At 55.5% G+C, this 24231-nt stretch overlaps 1 protein-coding gene across 1 annotated transcript; it reads left to right on the forward strand.

Moving 5' to 3' along the window:
* Nucleotides 1–1147: 1147 nt before the first annotated feature.
* On the forward strand, nucleotides 1148–13496 carry LOC136535968 (uncharacterized). The gene is made up of 4 exons (XM_066528414.1): nucleotides 1148–1384; nucleotides 1531–1873; nucleotides 12746–12899; nucleotides 13401–13496. The coding sequence occupies exons 1-4, from the start codon at nucleotides 1148–1150 to the stop codon at nucleotides 13453–13455; spliced, it is 789 nt and encodes a 262-aa protein (XP_066384511.1). The 3' UTR covers nucleotides 13456–13496.
* The last annotated feature ends 10735 nt before the right edge of the window (nucleotides 13497–24231 follow it).

A 24231-nucleotide genomic window follows, 5' to 3' on the forward strand; every position in this document is an offset into this window, starting at 1 on the left:
CCTATGAACTCATCCCCAACAAATCATCTCTTGGGATTAACCCAAACTCCAAAAAAATCTAGAACAGGAAACCGCCGACCACAAAATCGATGAAAAACTAGACCAAATCAAAACAAATCGCGACCAAACTTTTCACAGGCCATCACAAGGGAGTTGGTGAGCATACTCTAAGAGATCATCGCCCAATTTCAACCCAAACTCCGAAAAAATTAGGTCACGACCAAGAACATGAAAAACTCCCCAAAAACGAAATTCGTTCAATTTCTTCGTGCTCGACTCGATTCAATCAAATTCACTTAAGGGGTAGCATCAACTCATGTCATAGCACGAATCTGAGAAAAAAAGAACGAACTAAATCGGTCTCAAAATGAAGAATCAAAGCAAGAATGGGGGAGGAAAAAACTAAGAAAAAAAGCTGCAAAAATAAAATCACAGACGCAATCCCTAGAATACGAATTGGTAGTGTCATTATCAATCAGTGTCGTCATTTCACAGATAAATACAGAGAAGGCAAACATTGGAACAACATGCATTCTAGGCGAAATCCTAGAACACAAATCGAAGTCATCGAAGGGACGAATCAGAGAGGCAAAAGCAAAATCCCAAAATACAAGAGGAAACGAGAGCACCTGAGACTGCTCTGTGCCAACTGTGGCACCGCCAAGACCCACCGGCACCGGGCACGAGCACCATGAGCGGCCACAGTAGGAGAGAGGAAGAGGGGGAAAGATGAGGACGACTGGCCTGCAAGGCCATGGCTCTGCCCTGCCCTGCGCCGACCGTGCCACGCCCCGGTGGTAGATCGAGATGGAGGGAGAAGGAGAGGGGAGGGGGGCCGCCCGCGCTGTGCCACCTCAGGAGAGAGAGGGAGAGGGAGAGAGAAAGGGGAGGTGACGGGAGTGAGAGAACGAGAGGGGGAGAGATGAGAGGACAGGGTCAATGAGCTCAGGGGCAAAAGGGTTGGTTCAGGCTAAAATTTTGGATGAAAAATATTAAAAATAGATTTAAATCTCGAAATAACATTATAACGTGTTGGACTTGTTTTATAAGGGCATTTTAGCGAAGCCTACAAATTTGATGGCATTTGGGCGAAGCCCACATGGCATGAGGGCAAATTTCCAATTTTCTCCTTGTCTCCGCGTTCGACATGGGCGACCCACTGGCGCTCAAGAGGCCCAAGCTTGAGAAGGACGACAACGGCTCCACCTACTACCCCCGCACCACCTCCAATGGCACGGGTGCCACCGCCACCAGTGTGGCGCCGCCGTGTGACGACGTGGAGGAGGGGGATGACATCTCGGAGGAGGCAGTTGTCGCCCTCGTCGCGCACCGCGAACGCGACTTCAAGCGCTGCAAGCTCAAGCTGCTCCACTACCAGCCCTTGGTACACGCTCGCTCGCTCCTCCTCGCGCTCGCCTTTCTGACATGGCGATGATGACAAGGTTGCGATCTTGGTTGGGTTTCTCAACTCCCGATGCCCGATGGCCACCGCAGTTGGACACCATGGAGATGAAGCTGGAGGAGGCGTAGTTGTGGCTCGCCAGGTTCCGAGATCGCAAGTCGGCGCTAAGCCGGTCGAAACCCAAGCTACCGACGCCGCCAATCCAGAGGGACCCCAAGCCATCCCCGCCACCGAACCAGAGGGATCTCAAGCCATCGCCGCAGCTGCCAATGCCAGAGAAGAAGGCTCCCTTGCCCGCGCCACAGCAGTTGGCGAGGCCACAGCTTGTCATCCCTAGGACCAGCAACCGATCGGCCCCGCGCCCTGAGCCCATGCCTGGGTTGAAGAAGGCTGCCGGCCCATCATTGTCTTCATTAGGGGTGCTGCCAGAGCGGTCAAGGAAAGAGGAGAAGAAGCCCAAGAGGAAGATTGGTACTGTCGGTATAGAAAGTGACCAACTAGTGAATATTTGTAGTTTTGATGTACGTTGTGATCGGAGGTGGCCTAGCACTCAATGACACAGGATTTAGACTGGTTCAGGCAATGTGCCCTACGTCCAGTGTGGGTCAGTCGATGACTTTATCCCCGAGCCTGGGTGCTCGAAGTCTATAGTAGGGTTACAAACGAGAAGGAGAAATAAGGGGTGTACGGGCGGTCCGGTCGGAAGGGCCAAGATCGACAAAAGTTATGCTATGAACGAAGTGTCCAACCCTAAACCTAAACTTGAAGAAGTCAACTTGGGTTAACTACCTTTTGTTTGGAGGGAGCACATCCCCTTTTATAGAAGAAGGGGATGGCTTTACAAGTGAGAGCGAGAGAGAGTACGGACATTTCTAAGCCTTGTTGCCCACGCCGATGGGGATGGGACAATGGTGGGCGCCCGCAATACTGTTGATGTCACTATAGAATGCTAGGTACATGTGGGAGGTTGAGCTGCTTTCTTTAAGACTGGAGGACGTCGGTACCTGTAAAAATGTTGTCTCACCGACTGGAGGCATGGTTTTACCATGTTCGCCTGGTACGGTGAATTCTGGTGCCCACACTACTGTCGATGCCCGGAGGCACGTGGGGGGTCTTACTGTATAGGTGTTTTCGACCGGCGCCTACAATACTATAGAGGTAAATGTCAGTGCCTATAATACTGTTTGTGGCAGGGTGGTTGTAAAATACTGCTCTGCAGGGTATGGTCCCTGGTGTCGTGGTTTGATTTGCGAGCCCTGTCTTACCTTCCTTAGTACGCGTACTGGTTCTTTTCGAGTGGGCGTCCCTGGTCAGATGGCCCCAGTCGGTACTGGCGTGCCAGTCAGAAAAAGCGATGGGCAGGGTTTTCTATGAACCTCGGTCGGAGACACGGGGTCAGAGTCAGAGGTAGTCCTTGGGTCAGGCTTTCCGGGTGGAGGCCATGCCAAGGCGGCCGGGGCTTGACGCTAGCGCTCCGATCGAAGAGGCCGTTCGGAGTTGGCCTGAGCCTGAGCTAGTGCTTCGATCGGAAAGATGGGCCGAAGGCGGCCAGGGCCTGAAGCGAGTGCTCCGGTCTGTTGAATTTAGACTCTCGGGCCGGTCCAGAAGAAAACAAGGCCGTCCTCCTAGGCCGAGCCCTAGCGTGGAAGCTGGTACCCGAGGGACCCTAGGTTTATGAACCCGATAGGAGCCCCCGGGCCCCAAGGCGATTCGGGCAGAATCATCCGAGGGATTTTTGTCTTGCCGGTGGGTGCCGTAGCCTCTGGGCAGAATCACGCGAGTTTAGGAGTCGCGGTCCCAGGAGCCGTAGCCGGATGTCGCCAATCCTATCAATGTGAGTTTAGGAGTCGCAGTCCCAAGAGCCGTAGACGGATGTCGCCGATCCTATCGATGTGAGTTTAGGAGTCATGGTCCCAAGAGCCGTAGTCGGATGTCGCCGATCCTGTCGACGCGAGTTTAGGAGTCGTGGTCCCAGGGTTTCTTTGGAGTGCAGTGAAGCTGTCCGAAGCCATTAAGAAGATGTTGTTAGTTTAGTTAAAGATCAGATGAGGCGGTGCTCGTGGGTCCTGGCATCGGTGCGCGCCGGGGACCGGGCGAGTCGTAGTCGTGGATCTGGCGAGTTTGAGGTCGCCGTCCTTGGCATTTTTCTTGAGCCCCCGAGCCCTATCGGGCCTTTCATAGGGGTCGATGTGAGTTTATGTGCATTACCCTATCTGGTTCCTCACAAACCAGGAGGGCTGAGTTTCATCTCCGATCCCGATCGCTCGGGCTCGAAAGATTAGCTCGATGAGTTGTTAACGGGTGTGATCGAGTGGAATCCAGGTCCGTTGTTTGTGATGGGGTCAGCATAGCCCTCTTGTGATATTCCACTACTCCTTTACCTGCAACCTGATAGATGCCTTGGCCGTTCCGGAGACCAACCTAGGTGGCCTTTCAGCCTTCCCTTCGATAGAGATTCTGTGGGCTTGGCGAGAGGTTCAGGATCGAACAAGAAGGTTGAGATGACCAGTCTGCTAGACCGGGCTAGGGCCGCACGGTGCTCATCTATGGTTTTCTTCCCTGGCTCTATTGGTTACTCATATCGAATGAGGCAACCGCCACTTCGTGACGCAACATGGAGTGTTTTGATGCATTTCGCTGCATGTGCGATGCTTAGTTCCCGAGCCCCCAGGTGGTTCATGCCCTAACCGTCCGGGGGGTTCAGGCGTATGGTATGAAATGCGCATATGGATGTATGAATGTTTTAAATTGAAATAGAGGGGCTTTGATAATGTTTTACCTTGATGACTGGAGTGACGAGGTTCGAAGAGCTTCAGTCGAAAACGTCCGACCGAGACCTACGCTTGTCAATTGTGGGTTAGCCCTTGTGCGAACAGTTTTGTATTTAATGAACATATGCTCACCTTGATGACCTGAGAGATAGGGTTCAGAGAGCTTCAGTCAGAAATGTCCGACCGGAACCCATGCTCGTCATTCGAGACGGAGTCGGCATGGCCCACATGGGGCACCCCTTTGCTTCCTACCTGTATCTTAGGTGTGGATACTGAGCGATTCGATTGACTCAGGGGGCCGGTTGGTCTCTCAATGGAGATTTTGTGTGGTGGTGCCTGTACGACTAGAGTGACGGGGTTTAGAGAGCTCCAGCCGAAAACGTCCGACCGGTACCTACGCTTGTCAATCATGGGTTAGCCCTCGTGTGAACAGTTTTGTATTAATGAACACATCCATGCTGTCCTTGTGACAGAAGCACGATATTCATTCCCTGTGTTTATCTTAGCATAACTTTTGTTTTTTATCCTTTCTTTCTCATACCTGCCCGTTTGTTCCATAGGCTGTGACCTTGTGAGCTCGAGGCGTGGCCCGCGAGGCTCGGCTGTTCGTAACCATAGGAAAAGGTAGGGTGCGTTTGGTTGGGAGTAAGAACAGAGTTACGTAAGGTAAACATAGGGAATGGAATGTGTTTCTGTCTGGGGACACAGTTGCTCTATCGTGCGATAGTAAAAAGAGAGGTAATATTTTAATATTGTACCCTTATGGAGCCCCCGAGCGACCCGGGCTGAAAGTGTTTTGGGCATGGGTGCTCTTACGGGAGCATGCTCTAACTAAAAAGTGGTTTAGACCAAATTTAGGGGGAAAACGATGTAGCTGTTCAATGTTCCAAGTGTTGTTGAGAAGGTTGCCATTGTTGTCCTCCAATCGGTAGGTGCCCGGTCGGACTACTTCGGTTACCGTATAGGGTCCTTTCCCATGGCAGAGAGAGCTTGTGTTTTTTCCTTCGTTGATTGGGTCCTCCGGAGTATGAGGTCGCCGATTTTGAGAATCCTTCCTCTTATCTTCCTTTCGTGGTACCTGCAGAGGGTTTGTTGGTAGCAAGCGGAGCGGATGATGGTTGCTTCACGGGCCTCTTCAAGTAGGTCGACTGCGTCTTGTTGGGCCTCTGTGGCTCGGTCGTGGTCAAAAGCCTTCACTCTTGGTGCGCCGTGGTCGAGGTCGGAGGGCAACACTGCCTTGGTTTCGTAAGCCAGGAAGAAGGGTGTGAATCCCATGGATCGGTTTGGGGTCATTCGTAGGCTCCAGAGGATCGCTGGGACCTCCGCAACCCATCGCCCGATGTATTTGTTGAGTCAGTCGAAGATGAGTGACTTAAGTCCTTAGAGGACCATGCCATTGGCGCGTTCGACCTGACCGTTAGTTCATGGATGTCCAATCGAGGCTCAGTCGATCCTGATGCCATATCCGTCGCTGAAGTTTAGGAACTTTTTCCTGGTGAAGTTAGTCCCATGGTCAGTGATGATACAGTTGGGAACACCGAATCGGTAAATGATGTCAAGGAAGAACTTGACTGCCTCTTCCGACCGGATGTTGGTAATGTGTTTGGCCTCTATCCACTTGGTGAATTTGTTGACCGCTACGAGTAGGTGAGTGAAGCCGACCGGGGCCTTTTTGAGGGGTCCTACCATGTTGAGGCCCTAGACCATGAATGGCCAGGTGATAGGGATGGTTTAGAGCTCTTGTGCCAGCAAATGGGTTTGCCGAGCGTAGAACTGGCATCCCTCACACCTACGAATGACTTCCTCTGCATCTCATAGCGCGGTGGGCCAGTAAAAACCTTAGCAAAAGGCTTTTTCGACCAGCGACCTTGGGGCCACGTGATGCCCTCAAATGCCGGCATGAACCTCGAGGAGGAGATCCTTCCCTTAGCTGGTGAGGATACACTTCATGAGTACCCCTGATGGACTCCGTTTATAGAGCTCGTCACCGAGTGCGACGAAGGTTTTGGCATGTTGAGCGATTCATCGGCCCTCCATCCTTTTGGGTGGGAGAACCTCTTCGAGGATGTAGGCGAGTATCGGTACTCACCAATCGGTTTGACCGGGCGCCAATACGGCGACGCTTGCGGGTGGTGTAGAGGTACTGGGGTTGGAGCCCCTAGGCGCTAGTTGGGCGTCAGGGTTAGAGCCCCCGAGCACTGGCTGGGCATCAAGGTGCGTCCGGGTTGGATCTTCCAAGAGGCGAGCTGACGGCTCATTGATGTCGTTGATGAAGACCCTACATGGAAATCGGCGGCATCGTTGTCCCTTCGAGGGATGTGATGCAGTTCGATCCCTTGGAATTTGTCCTCGAGCTTGTGCACCTCTTGGCAGTATGCCATCATGAGGGGGCTTTTGTAGGAGGACTCCTTCATGACCTGATCAACGACTAGTTCTAAGTTGCCACGGATGTAGAGTCGCGTAGCGCCGAGCTCGATGCGGAGTCCGTTGATAAGGGCCTCATATTCCGCGGCGTTGTTTGAAGCTGAGAAGTGGAGAAGGATGGCGTAACGGAGCCTACTCCCATCCGGGGAGATCAGAACCACTCCAGCTCCCGAGCCGGGTGCCATTATGGACCCGTCGAAGTACATTGTCCAGTATTCATGGGTGACGTCCGAAATTGGTAGCTGGACCTCCGTCCATTCGGTGACAAAATCCACGAGAGCCTGAGACTTAATAGCGGTGCGGGGGGGGTATATCTGATGTCATGGCCCATGAGTTCAAGAGCCCACTTGGAGATTTGTCTTGCGGTGTCGCGGTTGTGGATGATGTCTCTGAGTGGGTAAGAAGTGATGACCGTGACTTCATGGTCGGTGAAGTAGTGTAGGAGCTTCCTAGTTACCATTAGTACGACGTATAGGAGTTTCTGCACCTGGGGGTACCGGACCTTGGGGTCAGTAAGCATTTCTCCGGTGAAGTATACGGGTCGCTGTACTTTGAGCTGGTGTCCTAGTTCCTCCCTCTCTATGACTAGGGCGGCGCTCACCACATGGTTACTTGCCACGACGTAAAGGAGGAGGGGTTCTCCCCGCTCAGGAGCGATGAGGATTGGGGCCGACGTTAGGGATGTTTTGAGGCTTTCGAGAGCCTACTGGGCTTCCTCAGTCCAGACGAAGGCGTCTGCCCTTTTGAGGAGCTTGTAGAGCGGCATCCCCTGTTCACCGAGCTGAGAGATGAAGCAGCTTAGGGTAGCCAGGCAACCTGTGAGCCTCTGCATGCCCTTGATGTTGCGTATGGGGCCCATGCTGGAGATGTCCATGATCTTTTTAGGGTTGGCTTCGATGCCACGCTCGGATATGATGTATCCAAGCAGCTTCCCCTTTGGAACCCTGAAAACACATTTTTCAAGATTTAGCTTGATGTTGAACCTTCAGAGGTTTGCAAACATCGCGGTCAAGTTTGTGATCAGATCACAAGCTTGAGCCATTTTGACCACTATGTCATCAACATAGGCGGCGACCGTTGGTTTTGGCCGTTCGACCTGATCGGGTTGGTTGAGCGGGTCGATTTGGTTGGTGAAGCATTGCTGCATGCACCTTTGGTAGGTGGCGCTAGCATTCTTCAGGTCGAAAGGCATGGTTACGTAGTAGTACGAATCATACGGGGTGATGAATGAGGTTACGAGCTGATCGGACTCTTTCATCGCGATCTGATGATAGCCTGAGTAGGCATCCAGAAAGTAGAGGATTTCGCAACCCGAGGTGGAGTCAACTATCTAGTCTATGCGTGGTAATGGGAAATGATCCTTCGGGCATGCTTTGTTAAGTCTAGTATAATCGACGCACATTCTCCACTTCCCGGTCTTCTTTCTGACCAGGACAGGATTGGCGAGCCAGTCGGAATGGAAGACCTCCCTAATGAACCCGGCTACCAGGAGTTTGGCGATTTCCTCGCCTATGGCCCTGCGCCTTTCATCGTTGAAGCGACGCAAGCGTTGTTTGGCGGGCTTAGAACCCAGGGCAAGGCGTAGTGCGTGCTCGGCGACCTCCCAGGGCATATCCCTAGCATGTCAGATGGCTGCCATGCGAAGACATCGTGATTATCACGTAGGAAGTCGATGAGCTCGTATTCCTATTTAGTTGGGAGCTAGGTCCTAATTCGAACTGTCTTGGTTGGGTTGGTGGGGTCAATTCCCACCATCTTGGTTTCTTCGAGCGGGCAGAAGGCCGACGAGGAAGTTGGTTGGTTACAGTCCGGGGCTGCCGGAGCAGACGACTCCCCGAGCCGTGGGAGCTCGGATGAGTTGACGACCGCAGTAGCGAGCTTGTAGTGTTCGCGGTCGCACGAGAGGGCATGAGAGAATGCGCTACTCATAGTGATGACGCCGTTTGGTCCTGGCATCTTCAACTTAAGGTAGGTGTAGTTGGGGATTACCATGAATCTCGCGTAGCATGACCGCCCCAAGATGGCGTGGTAGGACCCTGGAAAGTCCACCACCTCAAAGGTGAGGACCTCCAAGCGGAAGTTGGCTCGGCTACCGAACATGATAGGTAGATCGATCTGCTCGAGCGGGTATGCGTGCGCTCCTGGGATTACCCCATGGAAGGGGAGCCCGCCGAGTAGAGTTTCGATCAGGGGATGCGCATGGCATCGAGGGTGTCGATGTACAGGATGTTGAGGCCACTGCCGCCGTCCATCAGCACCTTCGTAAGCCACTTCTTGCAGATGATGGGGTCGACGACGAGCAGATAGCGTCCTGGTCTTGCGACGTGGGAGGGATGGTCCCTCTGATCGTAGGTGACTAGAGACTCCGACCAGCTGAGGAAGGAGGGGATTGCTGATTTAGCGGCACATGCCTCTCGATAGCGAACCTTATGCTGTCGTTTGGTCTAGACGGCTTCGGATTCGCCGAAGATCATGATACATTCATCAGCGTTGGGGAAGTCGTCCGCGTCTTTGCCTGCCGTACTCCCCTTCTTGGGTGCTACCTCTTTGCCATCTCCCTCCTTTGGCCCACCGGCCTATCGGAGGAAACATTTGAGGAGCTCACACTCCTTGTAGGAGTGTTTGACAGGGTAGGCGTGGTTAGGGCATGGTCCATCCATGAGTTTGTTGAAGTGGTCAGGCAGTCCCTGATGGGGCTGCTTTACTGTGCGATCGGTTGCGGCGACCAGTGGGGCGTTGTCCGACCGACGCTGATCCTTTTTATTTTTCTTGCCCCTCTACGTGGAGGGGCCCTCGTCCGGGTCCGTGCGCTTGGCTTTGACCTTGTCCCGGCCTTCGCTCAAGATCGCTCCAACCGCTTCCTCGCTGGAAGCGTGGTTGGTGGCTACATCAAGTAGGTCACGGGTGGTATGGGGTTTCAAGCAGCCAAGCTTGTGGATAAGGGACTCGCAGTTCGTCCCAGAGAGGAACACGCTGATGACGTCTGCGTCGATGATGTCAGGGAGGGAGTTACATCGTTGGGAGAACCTACGGATGTAATCCTATAGGGGCTCGCTGGGCTCTTGCTGACAGCTCTTGAGGTCCCAGGAGTTCCCCGGTCGGACGTACGTCCCCTAGAAATTCCTGATGAAGACCCTCTTGAGGTCCGCCCAGTCGTGGATGCTGTCGTGCGTAAGGAATTCAAGCCATGCCCGAACATGTTCCCCCACGCAAATGGGAAGATATTGAATGATGAAGAAGTCATCATCCACTCCTCTGGCCCGACAGGCGAGCCGGAAGTCTTCGAGCCAAATGCCTGGGTGTCTCCCTAGTGTATTTGGTGATGTTGGTGGGCGGCTGGAAACGCTGCGGGAACAACGCTTTCCAGATGTGCCGGCTGAAGGCCTGAGGTCCTGGGCCCTCGGGGCTGGGGCTCTGGTTGTCCGGCCGACGACTGCGCCTGGGGCGCGTTTTGCCGGTTCCCTCGATGGTTTGGTCAGGATTCGTGGCACCTGCTGCCGTATGGTGGATATTATTATTGCATTGGGACCGATGCCGGTCGTCAATAGCGCTACGGGCGTCCTAGTGCAGATCAGGCCGCTCGTGTACCGATGGTGGGTGCGGTGGAGGCACCCGGTCGGACCGTGGCGCGACTACCGCACTCCGAGCCGGTGCTGGCGGCTGTAGCGGCGAACGAACGGAGCGATCCGTCTGGCGCATCCCCGTTCCCCTGGTGGGGAGAGAGGGCGTGCGTCGGGGTTGTGACGCGGAGCTTTCCGCCTGTTGGACGGCGGTGGCTTCTACTAAAACCCAGAGGTTCCGGTAGACTACCCGCTCCTAAGGGTCGACAGGCTCGGGAACACCGCGTAGAAGCATCGCTGTAGCAGCGAGGTTCTAGCTAGCCTGGGTGAATTATGGGACATCGTTTCCCTCATTCATGATGTCGCGTTGGACCTGACGGGCGCGGCCCCGGGTGCCACCCGCCAGGCCATGCGCGTGGGGCACGATGTGCTGGGCCGACTGAGCCAGCGCGGGCGGCGGCTGGCTCTACCGCCGTTGTCGCAATTCCTCGACGTGCGCTTGAGCGGACGCGAGGGCCTCCGCACATGGGTTCGGAGGGGTGTGAGTCTGTGCAGATTTCACAACCACCGGCGGCTGTCCCAGAGCATCCACCATGGCGCACTCCCGGGACGAACAATGGCGCAGTGCCATGTCACTGACGCTGGAATCGTCGCTCATGCCCTCACCATTTAAGGGTTCGTGGGAAGCGGCAGGAGCGCGACCTACCATTCCCATGAATTCGGACATGAGGGGGAAAGGCTCCAGCACCCTTCGGAGTCCCCGGGCGTATGTATCCGCAAAGGACGCGAGGCCGTAGGGGAACCGATTGTGCGGTGTTTGCGGCATGGATGACACAGTCTCTCTGGGTGCTCGATTGGGGATAGTAAATGAAGAGTAAGTAGTGGTACGCGTATTACTTACAACGAGGTTTGAGCAGAGAGTTTGCTCGGATAGAAGCGCAGATGCCGCGCCGTTGATGTCGCGCGTCCTGGAGTCGATGGAGGGCACCCCTTCGACGGGTGCCGGAATGTGCGCCTCCTCGCGGAGGTGGAGTACACCGAGCCGATCAGCGATGAAGTCCAGGCTTCCGAAGTGGAAGGCCTGGGAAGGCTTGAAGATGGGTGGAACCCACATCCCGGCGGGCGAGAGTGCGGGAAAATCCATCAAGCCGAAGCGAATCATATCGCCCGAGCCCGCCACGACGGGGGTGGTGGAGAAATGGGCCATCCAATTACCAAAAAAGAGTTGAACGTACAACATCTTCTCCACGGACGGCGCCAACTGTCGATACAGAAAGTGACCAACTAGTGAATATTTGTAGTTTTGTTGTACGTTGTGATCGGAGGTGGCCTAGCACTCAATGACATGGGATTTAGACTGGTTCAGGCAACGTGCCCTACGTCCAGTGTGGGTCGGTCTGTGACTTTATTCCCGAGCCTAGGTGCTCGAAGTCTGTAGTGGGGTTACAAACGAGAAGGAGAAATGAGGGGTGTACGGGCGGTCCGGTCGGAAGGGCTGAGATCGACAAGAGTTATGCTATGAACAAAGTGTCCAACCCTAAACCTGAACTTGAAGAAGTCTGACTTGGGTTAACTACCTTTTGTTTGGAGGGAGCACATCCCCTTTTATAGAAGAAGGGGATGGCTTTACAAGTGAGAGCGAGAGAGAGTACGGACGTTTCTAAGCCTTGCTGCCCACGCCGATGAGGATGGGACAATGGTGGGCGCCCGCAATACTGTTGATGTCACTGTAGAATGCCAGGTACATGTGGGAGGTTGAGCTGCTTTCTTCAAGACTGGAGGACGTCGGTACCTGTAAAAATGCTGTCTCGTCGACTGGAGGCATGGTTTTATCATGTTCGCCTGGTATGGTGAATTCCGGTGCCCACACTACTGTCGATGCCCGGAGGCACGTGGGGGGTCTTACCGTACGGGTGTTTTCGACCAGCGCTTACAATACTGTAGAGGTAAATGTCGGCGCCTACAATACTATTTGTGGCAGGGTTGTTGTAAAATACTGTTCCGCAGGGTATGGTCCCTGGTGCCGTGGTTTGACTTGCGAGCCCTGTCTTGCCTTCCTTAGTACGCCTACTGATGCTTTCCGAGCGGGCGTCCCCGGTCGGATGGCCCCAGTCGGTACCGGCGCGCCAGTCGGAAAATAGCGATGGGCAGGGTTTTCTATGAACCCGGTCGGAGACACGGGGTCGGAGTCGGAGGCAGTCCTCGGGTCAGGCTTTCCGGGTGGAGGCTGTGCCAAGGCGGCCGGGGCCTGACGCTAACGCTCCGATTGGAGAGGCCGTTCGGAGTTGGCCTGAGCCTGAGCTAGTGCTCTGGTCGGAAAGATGGGCCGAAGGCGGCCAGGGCCTGAAGCGAGTGCTCCGGTCTGTTGAATTTAGACTCTCGGGCCGGTCCAGAAGAAAAGAAAGCCGTCCTCCTGGGCCGAGCCTTGGCGTGGAAGTCGGTACCCGAGGGACCCCGGGTTTATGAACCCGACAGGTACTTACTAAAGATTTCTCCCCTTAGGAGAAGTAGTTTCAGCCGCGGTTTGATCATTGTTGATGTTTGATGTGCTATTTACATCTCTCAGCTGTGCTTATCTGGTTTTGCAGAACAGAAGGAGCATCAGAACTTGATCCCGAATGTCAAGAAATCATCTGCAACTGTGCTTAAATTTCAAGGTGGCAATTTGGTCTCGAGCCAACACAGGAGGAAGCTTAGGTGTCTTGAGCTATGCCCTGCTAATGATCAGCTCGTTGTTATCAGGTACTACAATTCATGGGATATAATAAATACCATTAAATAGGTACCATGAATGCACCAACTGTAGGCAAAAAAAGAGCATGACACACGTACACTGAGGAGCACGTACCATTAGTGTTCAGCTTTGGCATCATTGAAATCGTTTATCCACCAGAATTTTTAGGTGCCTGCAAAAATACACCCAAAAAAGGTTATGTACTGGCAGTCTACAAGCACCGCTCACAAAGCAAGCTTACTTCTAAGTTGGACTATTTGCTTGTACTTCTTTCTTGGACAAAGTTTTGTGAGCAGTAGTATAGGCTGCTGGTTTAGATTTATAAACTGGGATGATGGACTAAGTTCTCAACCACTGTTCCAATATACATGCTGTCAAATGAATGATTTTGTTTACTTTTTTATCTCAAATTGCATGTGAACAAAAAAAATAAAAAAAATAGAGTAAACATGATTTGATAAGTTTGCTTAATTTCCAAAACTTTAATCTTATGCTTTCTTGTGACGCAGTGCGCTGGATGGATTGGTTACTTTATGGCAAGTGGAGACAAGAGGGTATGCATAATGTTACTATGAATTGTCAACATGTTTTCCTTTTCATTTCCTGCTTTTTTTTACTAATCTTTCAATCATATTTAAGAGATATGTCTCTAGTTTCTGGAAAGTTGTAGTGAAATATGAACTAGGTAAAGTGTATGCCTACTTGCAAATGATCTCAGCTTAAGTGGTTATGGTTACATGGTGATGGAAGAAAGAAAAACTTATATCTGTCCAAGTGGAGACAAGAGGGTATGCATAATGTTACTATGAATTGTCAACATGTTTTCCTTTTCATTTCCTGCTTTATTTTACTAATCTTTCAATCATATTTAAGAGATATGTCGCTAGTTTCTGGAAAGTTGTAGTGAAATATGAACTAGGTAAAGTGTATGCCTACTTGCAAATGATCTCAGCTTAAGTGGTTATGGTTACATCGTGATGGAAGAAAGAAAAACTTATATCTGTCCAAGTGGAGACAAGAGGGTATGCATAATGTTACTATGAATTGTCAACATGTTTTCCTTTTCATTTCCTGCTTTATTTTACTAATCTTTCAATCATATTTAAGAGATATGTCGCTAGTTTCTGGAAAGTTGTAGTGAAATATGAACTAGGTAAAGTGTATGCCTACTTGCAAATGATCTCAGCTTAAGTGGTTATGGTTACATGGTTACCTAGATACATCGGCTTTACATTTCTTTGGATCTAATGGTTGGCTTTTACAAAGGCATGTTGGTTTTGTTTAATCAAAAACTTTTTACCTGTTCCGTTAGTCATGTGTGTGGTTGTAAGTTTTACTTCAGCCGAACTTTGTGCCCAGATTTGGAGTCTGTAATAATTGGTCTGATTCTATCCTAAACTTAAATTCATACTCTGTAAAAGCCTTAATGAGTGACTCAGTACTTAATGATAGTTTTGCTTGACAGATATTAGTTTTGTAGATTTATGCCAACAGGAGCCTTAGACAATGCTTTATTCTTGAAGGCTCACTCCCAAAATGATCATATATTGACACTAAGGAGACAATAAATGCATACGTGGGGTTGATATCAATTATGTAGATTTAAGTATTTACTTTATGAACCTCAAGCGTGGATTTTTGCAGTTAAGACTGAAGTGCCCACCTTAGGGCCTGTTTGGTTTCCATAAGTCAGGTGACTGAAAACTAGTAACTTATAAGTTATACCTGTTTGGTTGTAGATGACTTATAAGCTCATTAAAGGTATAGGCCCCACGCAGAAAAGGGTGACTTATAAGTTTTAAGCAGTGGTGAACCAACTTAAAACTTATAAGCAGGGGTGTCGGGTACCTTAGAATGAGGTACCCCAAGCAAAACATCAAATGGGTTGCCCCAGTCCCATCTAAAAAATAACGATGATAAAAGCAAAAAGGTAAGTCGTGGGCCCCTCCCCGTTGTGACCAGGCCCACTGGGTCCTCCTCCTCCTCGCCTCGAGCCCCGAGAAGGAGGTCTCGACATCCTGGCGAGGCTCCCCAGGGAAGGCCTCGGCAGGGAACGCCGTCTCCGCCTCGCCCGAGGCTCTCCACAGAAGGCCTCGGCAGGAGGCGCGTTCTCCGTATCGCGCGAGGCCTCTCGCGCAGAGCCTCGGCAAGGAGCCTGATCTCCGTCTCGCGCGAGGCCCCATTCTCCGTGTCGCTCGAGGCCGGCTCGCCCGCGGTCCATCGCCCCCCGCCTCGGCCGACCCTCCCGACAGCCGATCACGTCCCATTAATGCTTTCAACCACTCCCGTGATCTCAGCCGGACAGCGGCTCAACGTCACAGAAAGACCGACGCGACCCAAAGTCGCATCAGCACCATACCGGCCAGGACAGGGCATGGCGGGGATTACCGGCCACTGTGTCCAAACACTGTGACCACGATCAGCCACCGTCAGCGCCTGGGACAGGATATGGCGGGGATTACCGGCCACTGTGTCCAAACACTGTGACCACGATCAGCCGCCGTCAGCGCCTGGGATAGGATATGGTGGGGGTTACTGGCCACTGTGTCCTACCACTGTGTCCACGATCAGCCGCCCGCTCAAGGCCTCGGCGCTGTACACCAAGGCCTCGGCACTGTACATCAGGGCTTCGGCAATATTGGGGTCCGCGCCTGCCGAGACCCCCCACCGCAGTACCAGCCTCGGCCCCGACCAAGTTTCGGCCTCGTGCATAGTCCGTCCCTAGCGGCTTATGGTCGCCGCCACGTCCACTTCGAGGCATTCCTAGGGCTCCCACGACGCACAGGATCTGATGGGACGACCACGCCATCCCAGTACTCCAAGGATGGGCCACTCCGACGACCATGCCGCCACAGGAACAGGCCACAGGGCTTGGACATGCCGTCCCTGGCGGCACGACGCCGCATAGTAATACATGTACTGCCCTTGTCCCCCCTTCAACTATAAAAGGAGAGGACTTGGGCCACTTAGGGGTGAGGCCCAGAGAACACACACACACGCACACCTTCCAGCCGCTTGAGAGCAACGTCTCAGACGGCCCCACGACACCCTGTCAAGACCTGGGATAAGTTCCCTCTCTCCCTTAGCTTGTAACCCCCTACTGCGAGCACTTCGGTGCAAGGAATACAAGTTCTATCCCTTAGACTGGACGTAGGGCGCCGATTGCCTGAACCAGTATAAACCTTGTGTCTCTTTGCATCACCATCCGGAATCGGGAGCACGCAGAACAAATTCACTAGTCGGTTGAGGACCCCCCGGTCCGAAACACCGACAGTTGGCGCACCAGGTAGGGGACGTCTGCGTGTCAGTTTCGTCATCCTAGTAGGTTTCGGATGGCAGACCCCGTGCGACCATTGCGTCTCGACACCATAGTTTGGTTCGGGAGCCTAGAGTTCATGTCTCTAGGGCATGAGTACGACATGGTACTCCTCGCTCCTCGAGCCCCACCGCCCGACGATGAAGTTACGCACCGGTAGCCCAGGCGTAGGCGGCGCTCGGGCGGCCACTCTCGCCGCGCTCGCCAGGCACGACACGAGCAAGACCACCCCGACGCTACGCGAACCCGGGGCGGCACGCCACTCCCCGCCGATATCCTACGACCAGCTATTGGTACGGGGTCCCTGGCTGGGGACCTGTCTGGCCTGAGCTTGGACAAAGGGAAGTCACCGGTGGCTCGCGATGATGCCCAATCGTCAAGCTCCGCTCCACCACTCCCTGAAGAACCAACCCCGGCGGAGCAGAATCTGGCAACGACATCATCCCCATACCCCTTTGGGTTGAAAAATGCCGCCGCTTCTTACACCTACGCATACGCTGCTGCTCATGAGGGTCCCTTAGAATGCTGCCAGCACTTCGGTCTCGACCTAAGCACCCACGCTGACTCCTCGGGTGAGGACGAGGCATGGCCCGGAGTAGATTTCTCCGAGCTCCACGACCCTGGGACTTTGCGCCAGTTCTTGGCCGCAAGCGACTACTGCTTCAGTTACTCCGACTCCGACGATGAAGGCACTTACGACTCCACTCGCGAGTGTTTTCACGTCGGGCTTGGGATACCGAGGGTAGGCGAAGAGGATGAGGGGGCAGATAGCCGCTCCCCACTTCGTTCAAGGGCGGGCGCCGTCACGCCCCCACGCAATGCCCTGCCGACCACACGAAATGAGAACGTCGCTCTTGCACGACCTCAGCGCCCAGACCTAGAGCAACTCCGTGAGCTCCAGGCCAAGGTCGAGCAAGACCAACTCCTTCTGCAGCAGCTTCGAGACTCTCTCGAACAGGAACAGCGAGGCCGCAGCGAAGGTGGGGGAGCCCGACGAAGAGCTCGCGATGTGTATCATCGTCCGAGGCGACTCGCGGCTCGTCATAGACCAAGTGATAAAGGAGTCAAACTGCCTCGACCCTAAAATGGAGGCTTACTGCAAGATGGTGCGACGCCTAGAAGACAAGTTCGACGGTCTCAAACTAAATCACGTCACGCGAAAGTACAACGAGGCCGCCGACGAGCTGGCAAAGATGGCCTCAGCACGGGCCCCGGTCCCCCCGAATGTCTTCGCCAGAGACCTCCACAAACCGTCCATCGGCTGCACCTCGACAACAGAGGAGGGCCCACCTAGGGAACCCATGGCAAAGCCAAACACCCCCTCTGCTGCCGAGACCCCCTCGACCAAGCCTGAGGTCATGGAAGTCAACGCTGAGCCTCCATAGAATGATCAGGACGCGGATTGGCGAGTCCCGTTCCTCGATTGGCTTGACCGGGGGGAGCTTCCCGACGACCGAACTGAAGCACGATGGCTTGCGCGCCGAGCCAAGACCTACGCCCTCTACAATGGCGAATTATACAGGCGAAGTCCCTCAGGCGTCCTTCAATGATGCATCAGTTCCGAGGCGGGCCAAGCCCTGCTTTGGGACTTACACGTAGGCGCCTGCGGGCACCATGCGGCGCCTCGGACGCTCGTAGGGAACGCTTTCCGCCAAGGGTTCTACTGGCCGACGATGGTTGCCGACGCTACCAAGCTAATACGCTCCTGCGAAGGATGCCAGTACTACGCTCGGTAGACACATCTCTCGGCCCTGGCCTTGTAAACCATCCCCATCACATGGCCGTTCGCCGTGTGGGGGCTCGACATGGTCGGGCCTCTGCAAAAGGCCCCCAGGGGCTACACCCATCTACTGGTATCAATCGACAAGTTCTCCAAATGGATCGAGGCCTGTCCGATCAATCAAATCAAATCCGAGCAGGCAGTGCTGTTCTTCACTAACATTATCCACCGGTTCGGGGTCCCCAACACCATCATCACCAACAACGGGACGTAGTTCACCGGCAAAAAGTTCCTGACATTTTGCGATGACCACCACATCCGTGTGGCCTGGTCGGCCATAGGACACCCAAGGACCAACGGCCAAGTAGAGCGTGCCAACGGCATGATCCTACAAGGCCACAAGCCAAGAATTCACAACCGGTTGAAAAAGTATGGCAAGAAATGGCTCGCCGAGCTCCCATCGGTCATCTGGAGCCTGAGGAACACTCCGAGCCGAGCCACGGGGTTCACGCCTTTCTTCCTAGTCTATGGGGCCGAGGCCATCCTCCCCACCGACCTGGAATATGGTTCCCCAAGGCTGCAAGCCTATAACGAACAAAGCAACCGCACAACCCGAGAGGGCGCCCTCGATCAGCTGGAGGAAGCCCGAGACATCACGCTACTACACTCGGCCAAGTATCAGCAGAGCCTGCGGCGCTATCAGGCCCGACGCGTCCGAGGCCGAGACCTAAAGGCAGGCGACCTGGTGCTGAGGCTAGCACAGAGCAACAAGGGTCGCCACAAGCTGACCCCGCCATGGGAAGGACCGTACATCATTGCCCAAGTCCTGAAGCCCGGGACCTACAAGCTGGCCAATGAGAAGGGTGAAATCTTCACCAACGCTTGGAACATAGAACAACTACGTCGCTTTTATCCCTAAATTTCCAAGCGTTGTATATATCGTTTCTCGAAATGCAATTAAAAAGCGCTCTTTAGTTGGTCTTTACTTTTCGAGAAACCCCCCGAGCCCACAGTAGGTCTCGGCAGTACAATAAACACAATAAGGGAGACTCGGCTCTGCCTTAGCAGAACCAAGCCTCCCTCGGGGGCTAGATGGGGGACTTCCCCTAGGTCCCACGCACCATTTTTTAGTTGCTTTTCGAAAAAATTCCTACGCCAAGTCTCTAGCAGGCTCTGACGAATCATTTGTAGAGACTCCTCGGACCAAGGTCTGTTTCCTAAGCAAGAGGCCGGCTGAGTCGCGAGACGGCCTACGCCCCCAGGCTACGGCACTCCCTCACTACCTCTCGCTCAAAGGACGGCTTAGGCCCCAAAGGGGTGTTTTGCAAACGAAATCGGATCAGGAGCAACAGAGGGCAAAGGCTCGGAAACATGAGAAAAACAACTAAGAAACACAAATACGTCAGAAATAAAAGCCTCGATGGCCACAAACGTTATGATACAAAAATAACCCCTATTCTATCTTTACATAGCCCCCAGGGCCCAGATTAAGGCTCAGGGCCCCCAGCACCGGCAGAGGGTAGGGGAGGAACCACCTCATCTTCAAAGAGCATCGCTAGCGCCATGCCAGGGCCTTCCGCCGCCTCCAGTAGCTTCGCAACCGCCACGTGGGCCTCCTCGTCATCATCAGGCAGAACATAGCCATCACTGATGGCCGGGAGGTCGACGCCAAGGTAGTGAGAGGAGATGACGGCCATCGCCCGCTTGACACCCGTGTGTAGCGCCCCTTAGAGCCGCTCGCGCATCTGGCTGCTCAGCGCAATCAAGCGGCTCCCTAGGGAGCTGCCCAACTGAACCCCCTCGACTTCCAGGGCCTCGCAGGCAGAAAGGGCAGCACACTTTAGCGCCTCGTGCTCCCCGATCTCGGTCTCGAGCACCGTCTGCACCGCGCTAGAAGCCTCGGTGGCCCGAACGACCTCCGCCTCTGACTCTGCACCACAGAAAATGAAATAAGGTCGAGCCAGAGAAAGAACAACCTAAGTTAGGGACGGGAGCCCACGGAGCTCACCCTTGGCCTTCAGCTCCCAGCGTCGGGTCTCGGCCTGGCAGGCCTCGGCTTTCGCCTTCAACCGCTGGGCCTCGACTCGAGAGGCCTCGGCCACCCTAGAGGCTTCACTCCCCAGCTCTGTGTCGTACGAGGAAGTTAGGAAGCGAACATAAGGGGAAGAAAACAAAACAAGGGGACTCAAACTCACCCTCGACCGTCCCCCTCAAAACCACAGCCTCGATTTGCGAGGCCTTAGCCGCAGCAAGGGCCTCGTTCAGAGCGCCTTTGGTCAGCCGGTGCGCACTCTCCTCTGCCCCCAGCTACCCGGCGAGGGCCTTGCCCGAGGTCATCGCTTCTTCAGCCCGGGACCTGAAGGCATCCCGGTCGCTGACGGCGCGGGTAAGCTCCTCCTCCAGCTCCTTGATCCGCACCGCCAAGGGGGCGAGCTACATCTGGGCTGTGGCCGCCTCGACCTTCGCGTCGGCACAGCGAAGGCGGAGGTCCTCCACCTCTGCGCTTCGGGCCGACAGAAGCTCGTTAGCATCGGCAAGAAGGCCCCTCTGCCTCTGAAGCTGGTCCTAGATTCCCCTCTCCCACCGGAGGAAGACTGACTTCTTGAGGGACCGGGTCTCGAGCTCCTGAGGAGGCAGAGCAGAGGTCGTCGATTGCGACAAAACCAAGGAAAGAACAACATCGCGCAAGAAAGGAAAACACGAACCTGAGTGACTCCGGGCAGTTCATCGGCCACCACGGATAGCGCCGTCCGTAGCGACCGTTCCGCCAGCTCGCGGTACTGCTCGAAGGTACTCCAGCGCCCGCCCTCGGCCGTGTCCTCGAGGGCAAACAAAGGCTCCCCCTCAGGGTCGTCCCGGCTCCGCCACAGTACCCGCGGGTGATCCCACCCGCGGGGCTCGGGTCGTACCCGCACAAGGGCTGAGCTTCCCTCGTCTAAGAGCGGCGCCGACTGCTCCACGGCGTCGGTCTCCTCGGCGCCAACCACCTCCCGTGCCCGGGAAGTATCATCGGAGGAGATCGGATAGACCTCCGTCTCCTAGGCACTCTCCCGCAACAACGGCGGGCCCTGAGCCAAGGGCACGGCCGAGGCCTCCGCCGCCGACATCTCCGCCTCCTGCATAGACGGCCTCGCTGCCATCACGACGGCCGTGGTGACCTCGGGGGCTCCGGCCTCTGCAGTCACGGCCTCGGCGGTCTCGGGGGCTCCAGCCTCCGTCATTATGGCCTCGGTAGGCGCAAAAGCGCCGGCCGCGGACACTGCGGTCTCGGCGGTCATGGGCGCCGGGGCCCCCATCGCCTCAGCCCCGGAGGCCCCGGGAGCCTTGGCAACAAAGGGCACGATGGCCCCATCTGACCGTGTAGGGGCCGTCTCGACAACCCTTCCTTGGGCAGCCGGTTCCTGTGGGTCGACCCTCGCCGACGCCGCGCCACGTTGGATGGCGGCTTGTGCCTCCGCCACCCAGTGGGCAGAGGAGCCGGGGCTCGCCTTAAGCGCTTTAAGGGGCGCCAAGGGGAGGTCGTTCGCAGGCCGCTTCTGACTAAAGAAAATCAACCTACAGGGTCAGCACGAGACCAAAAAAGCGAATGGAAGACACCATAACCCCGCCAAAAACACACTTACTTTGAACGGGGTAGCCCCAGCTTCGCTACAGCAAACCTCCTCCACAACGGCGGAGGCGGCGGCAGTGGCGTCGCATCCGTATCCACCGGCGCCGGTCGGTCCTCGGTGGACCCCGACGCCCCTTCGATCCTCTGCGGGGCCGGTGGCGTCGCCTCCACCGCCACCGGCTCCGCCGCGACCGCCGAGCTTATCGGGCTAACGGCGCGTTTGCCTAACGCCCGCGCCTCGGGCGTGTCGGCCACGGCCCCGGAGGGGGCCACCGCCGGCCCCGGGTCCGCTTCCTCTCCCCTTCCCGGGGGTGCCGGGCTGCTTACCGATGCCCCGGGCGCCACCTCCTCGACGTCCGGAAGGTGGTCTAGGGGGCCTCGCCCCACCTCGCCCTTGTCATTCCTGTCCGAGGCCTCCGTCGACAACGACGTCGATGGGGACTCCTCCAACGGGAGACCTTCCTTCCGTTGCTGACGGTGGCGCTTATCCAACACCTCGCGCGCAAGGATGTGCTTCGTGCGCTTCGCCGCCTTAGCATCCTTCCGCTTCTTCTGCGCGTCGGTGTGAGCGCGGTTAATCGCCCGCTGCCCCGCATCCTCGGGAACGGGCGGCGGGGAGGAGTGCACGTCCCTCATCCCCTGAACAAACCACAAACGCGCATAAGGAAACAAGGGATAAAGGGAGATTGAGGAGGCTCAAAGGCTGCAGCGGCACTCGACTTACCAGCGAAAGAAACCCCCGCGACGGTCGCATCGCGAAGGGGGTCAGGTTGCCGCCCCTCAACTTCACATCTACCATCTCCCCCACCCGACGGTGAATTTCCTCGTCGGAGAGGGCGGAGGAAGACATCCGGGTGCCTTCGACGGGCTCACCCGGCCTCATCTCGAACAGCTGCCGCCATCGAGCCATCAGCGGCAGCACCCTTCGGCGGTGGAAGGCAGCCACGACCACAGCGACGGTGAGGCCATGGTTCCGCAACCTCGCCAGCCCCTCCAGGAGCGGCTCTAGCTTGGGCTGGTCGACCTTCAGGACGCCCCATTTCCATTTCTTCGGGCAACTCCCCACAATCCGCCCAGTATAAGGGGGAAGTCCCCCGTCGTCGTTGCGGAGATAGAACCAACTCGTGTACCACCGGCGGTTGGAGGACACGAGTTGGGCCGGGATGTAGAGGTGCAGGCGGTCCTGACGCACTTGGAGAGTGCAGCCTCCGGCCCTCGATGCCTTCCTCTTGCCTGACGTGCCCGTCGGCTTGGTAGTATGCCCCGCCCAGAACAGGTGGAGCCACAAATCCCAATGGGGAGCGATCCCCAAATACCCCTCGCAGACGGCCACAAAGATAGCCGCCTGAGCGATGGAGTTAGGATTAAAATTGTGGAGCTCCACTCCATAGTAATGCAGGAGTGCCCGCATGAACCGGTCCGCCGGAATGCCGAGGCCACGCTCATGGAAGGAGACGAAGCTCACGACGTAGCCATCGCGGGGCCTCGGCTCCAGCTCGCCGTATGGAGCAATCCACTCCGGCATGCTAGGGTCTGTCACCGGGCGGAGGAGTCCACCGTCGACAAGCGACTGGAGCATCTCCTCAGTGACATCCGATGGATCCTAGGGGTCCGCCTCGACAACGACGACGTTGCCGGCCATGAATGCGATGGAGGAATCAGGCACGGCGGTGAGTTTTTCTCTCCCCCTCCACGCTCTCACTTTTTTCTCGCTTTCTCCCTAGACTCGCTCTTCTCTCTTCTTCTTCCCGGCACCCGCTGCTCTGGCGATGGCTCGACGGAGGTGGCAGGCAAGGTAAGATAAGGAGGGGCGAGACTCTTCGGGTATTTATGCAGGGAGGAGGTGAAACGAACGGGCGATGAAATCAGGGAGGTTTTCCCCATCCGGCGTGGTTAACCACGAGCCGATTTCGGCAGCCCATGCGCCCACGTCTCCCGCATTAAATGCGTGAACAGTTACGTCCCGTCCATCACGTCGCGCTCGCCCACTACGGCAGCAGGCGTCATTTCGCCTCCCCGTGAAACCACCTCAAAAGGCATGCCACCCACGGCCGAGCCAATAGGGAGGACATTTCCCGCGGCATGTTCCTTTCATAGGAAGGAATCGGGCTCTGAGCCCGTTACGATCCAGGGGTTCGAAGGCTGGACCCCAAAGGGTTTCGACAGCCGCCCCACGATAACAGAGTCAGGGGCAACTGCGGGTGAGCCTATACGGGGCCGAGACCCAAGCGAGCAAAACGCCTGGGACGCCCAAAATTGTGTCCAAGACCAGCAGGAAAGTATCCGAATGGGATCCCACCGTAGGGAGGCACCGAGCCACCGAGGCCCAACGAACGGCCTCGGCACCCACTAGAGAAATCCTCTGGTACTCTTGGAGTGTGTCTTTGGACCGCTAGCCATCCCCTAATGAATGGGGTTTGGACCTCCACTCGGACTACCCGATAACAGCTCACCGGAAGTGCCACCACTCGTGCCCATCGAGGGTAGCGAGGCACGTTCCACCCCTCCTTCCGAGCAAAAAGGAAGCGCGAGGGTCGCATAAAAAGTCAGGGGAACCCCTGACGGCCTTCTTGCCCTATGCGGAGGCTAGGGGGCTCCTCCTGCAAATATGCCGAGACCTCACGACCCGGGCTCGCGCCCAAAGGGGCCTTGGCAAACAAACCCTCACGCGCGAGGGGCGTATAAAAAGTCAGG

Source organism: Miscanthus floridulus, chromosome 2, assembly GCF_019320115.1.
Source record: "Miscanthus floridulus cultivar M001 chromosome 2, ASM1932011v1, whole genome shotgun sequence".
Lineage (NCBI taxonomy): Eukaryota > Viridiplantae > Streptophyta > Magnoliopsida > Poales > Poaceae > Miscanthus > Miscanthus floridulus.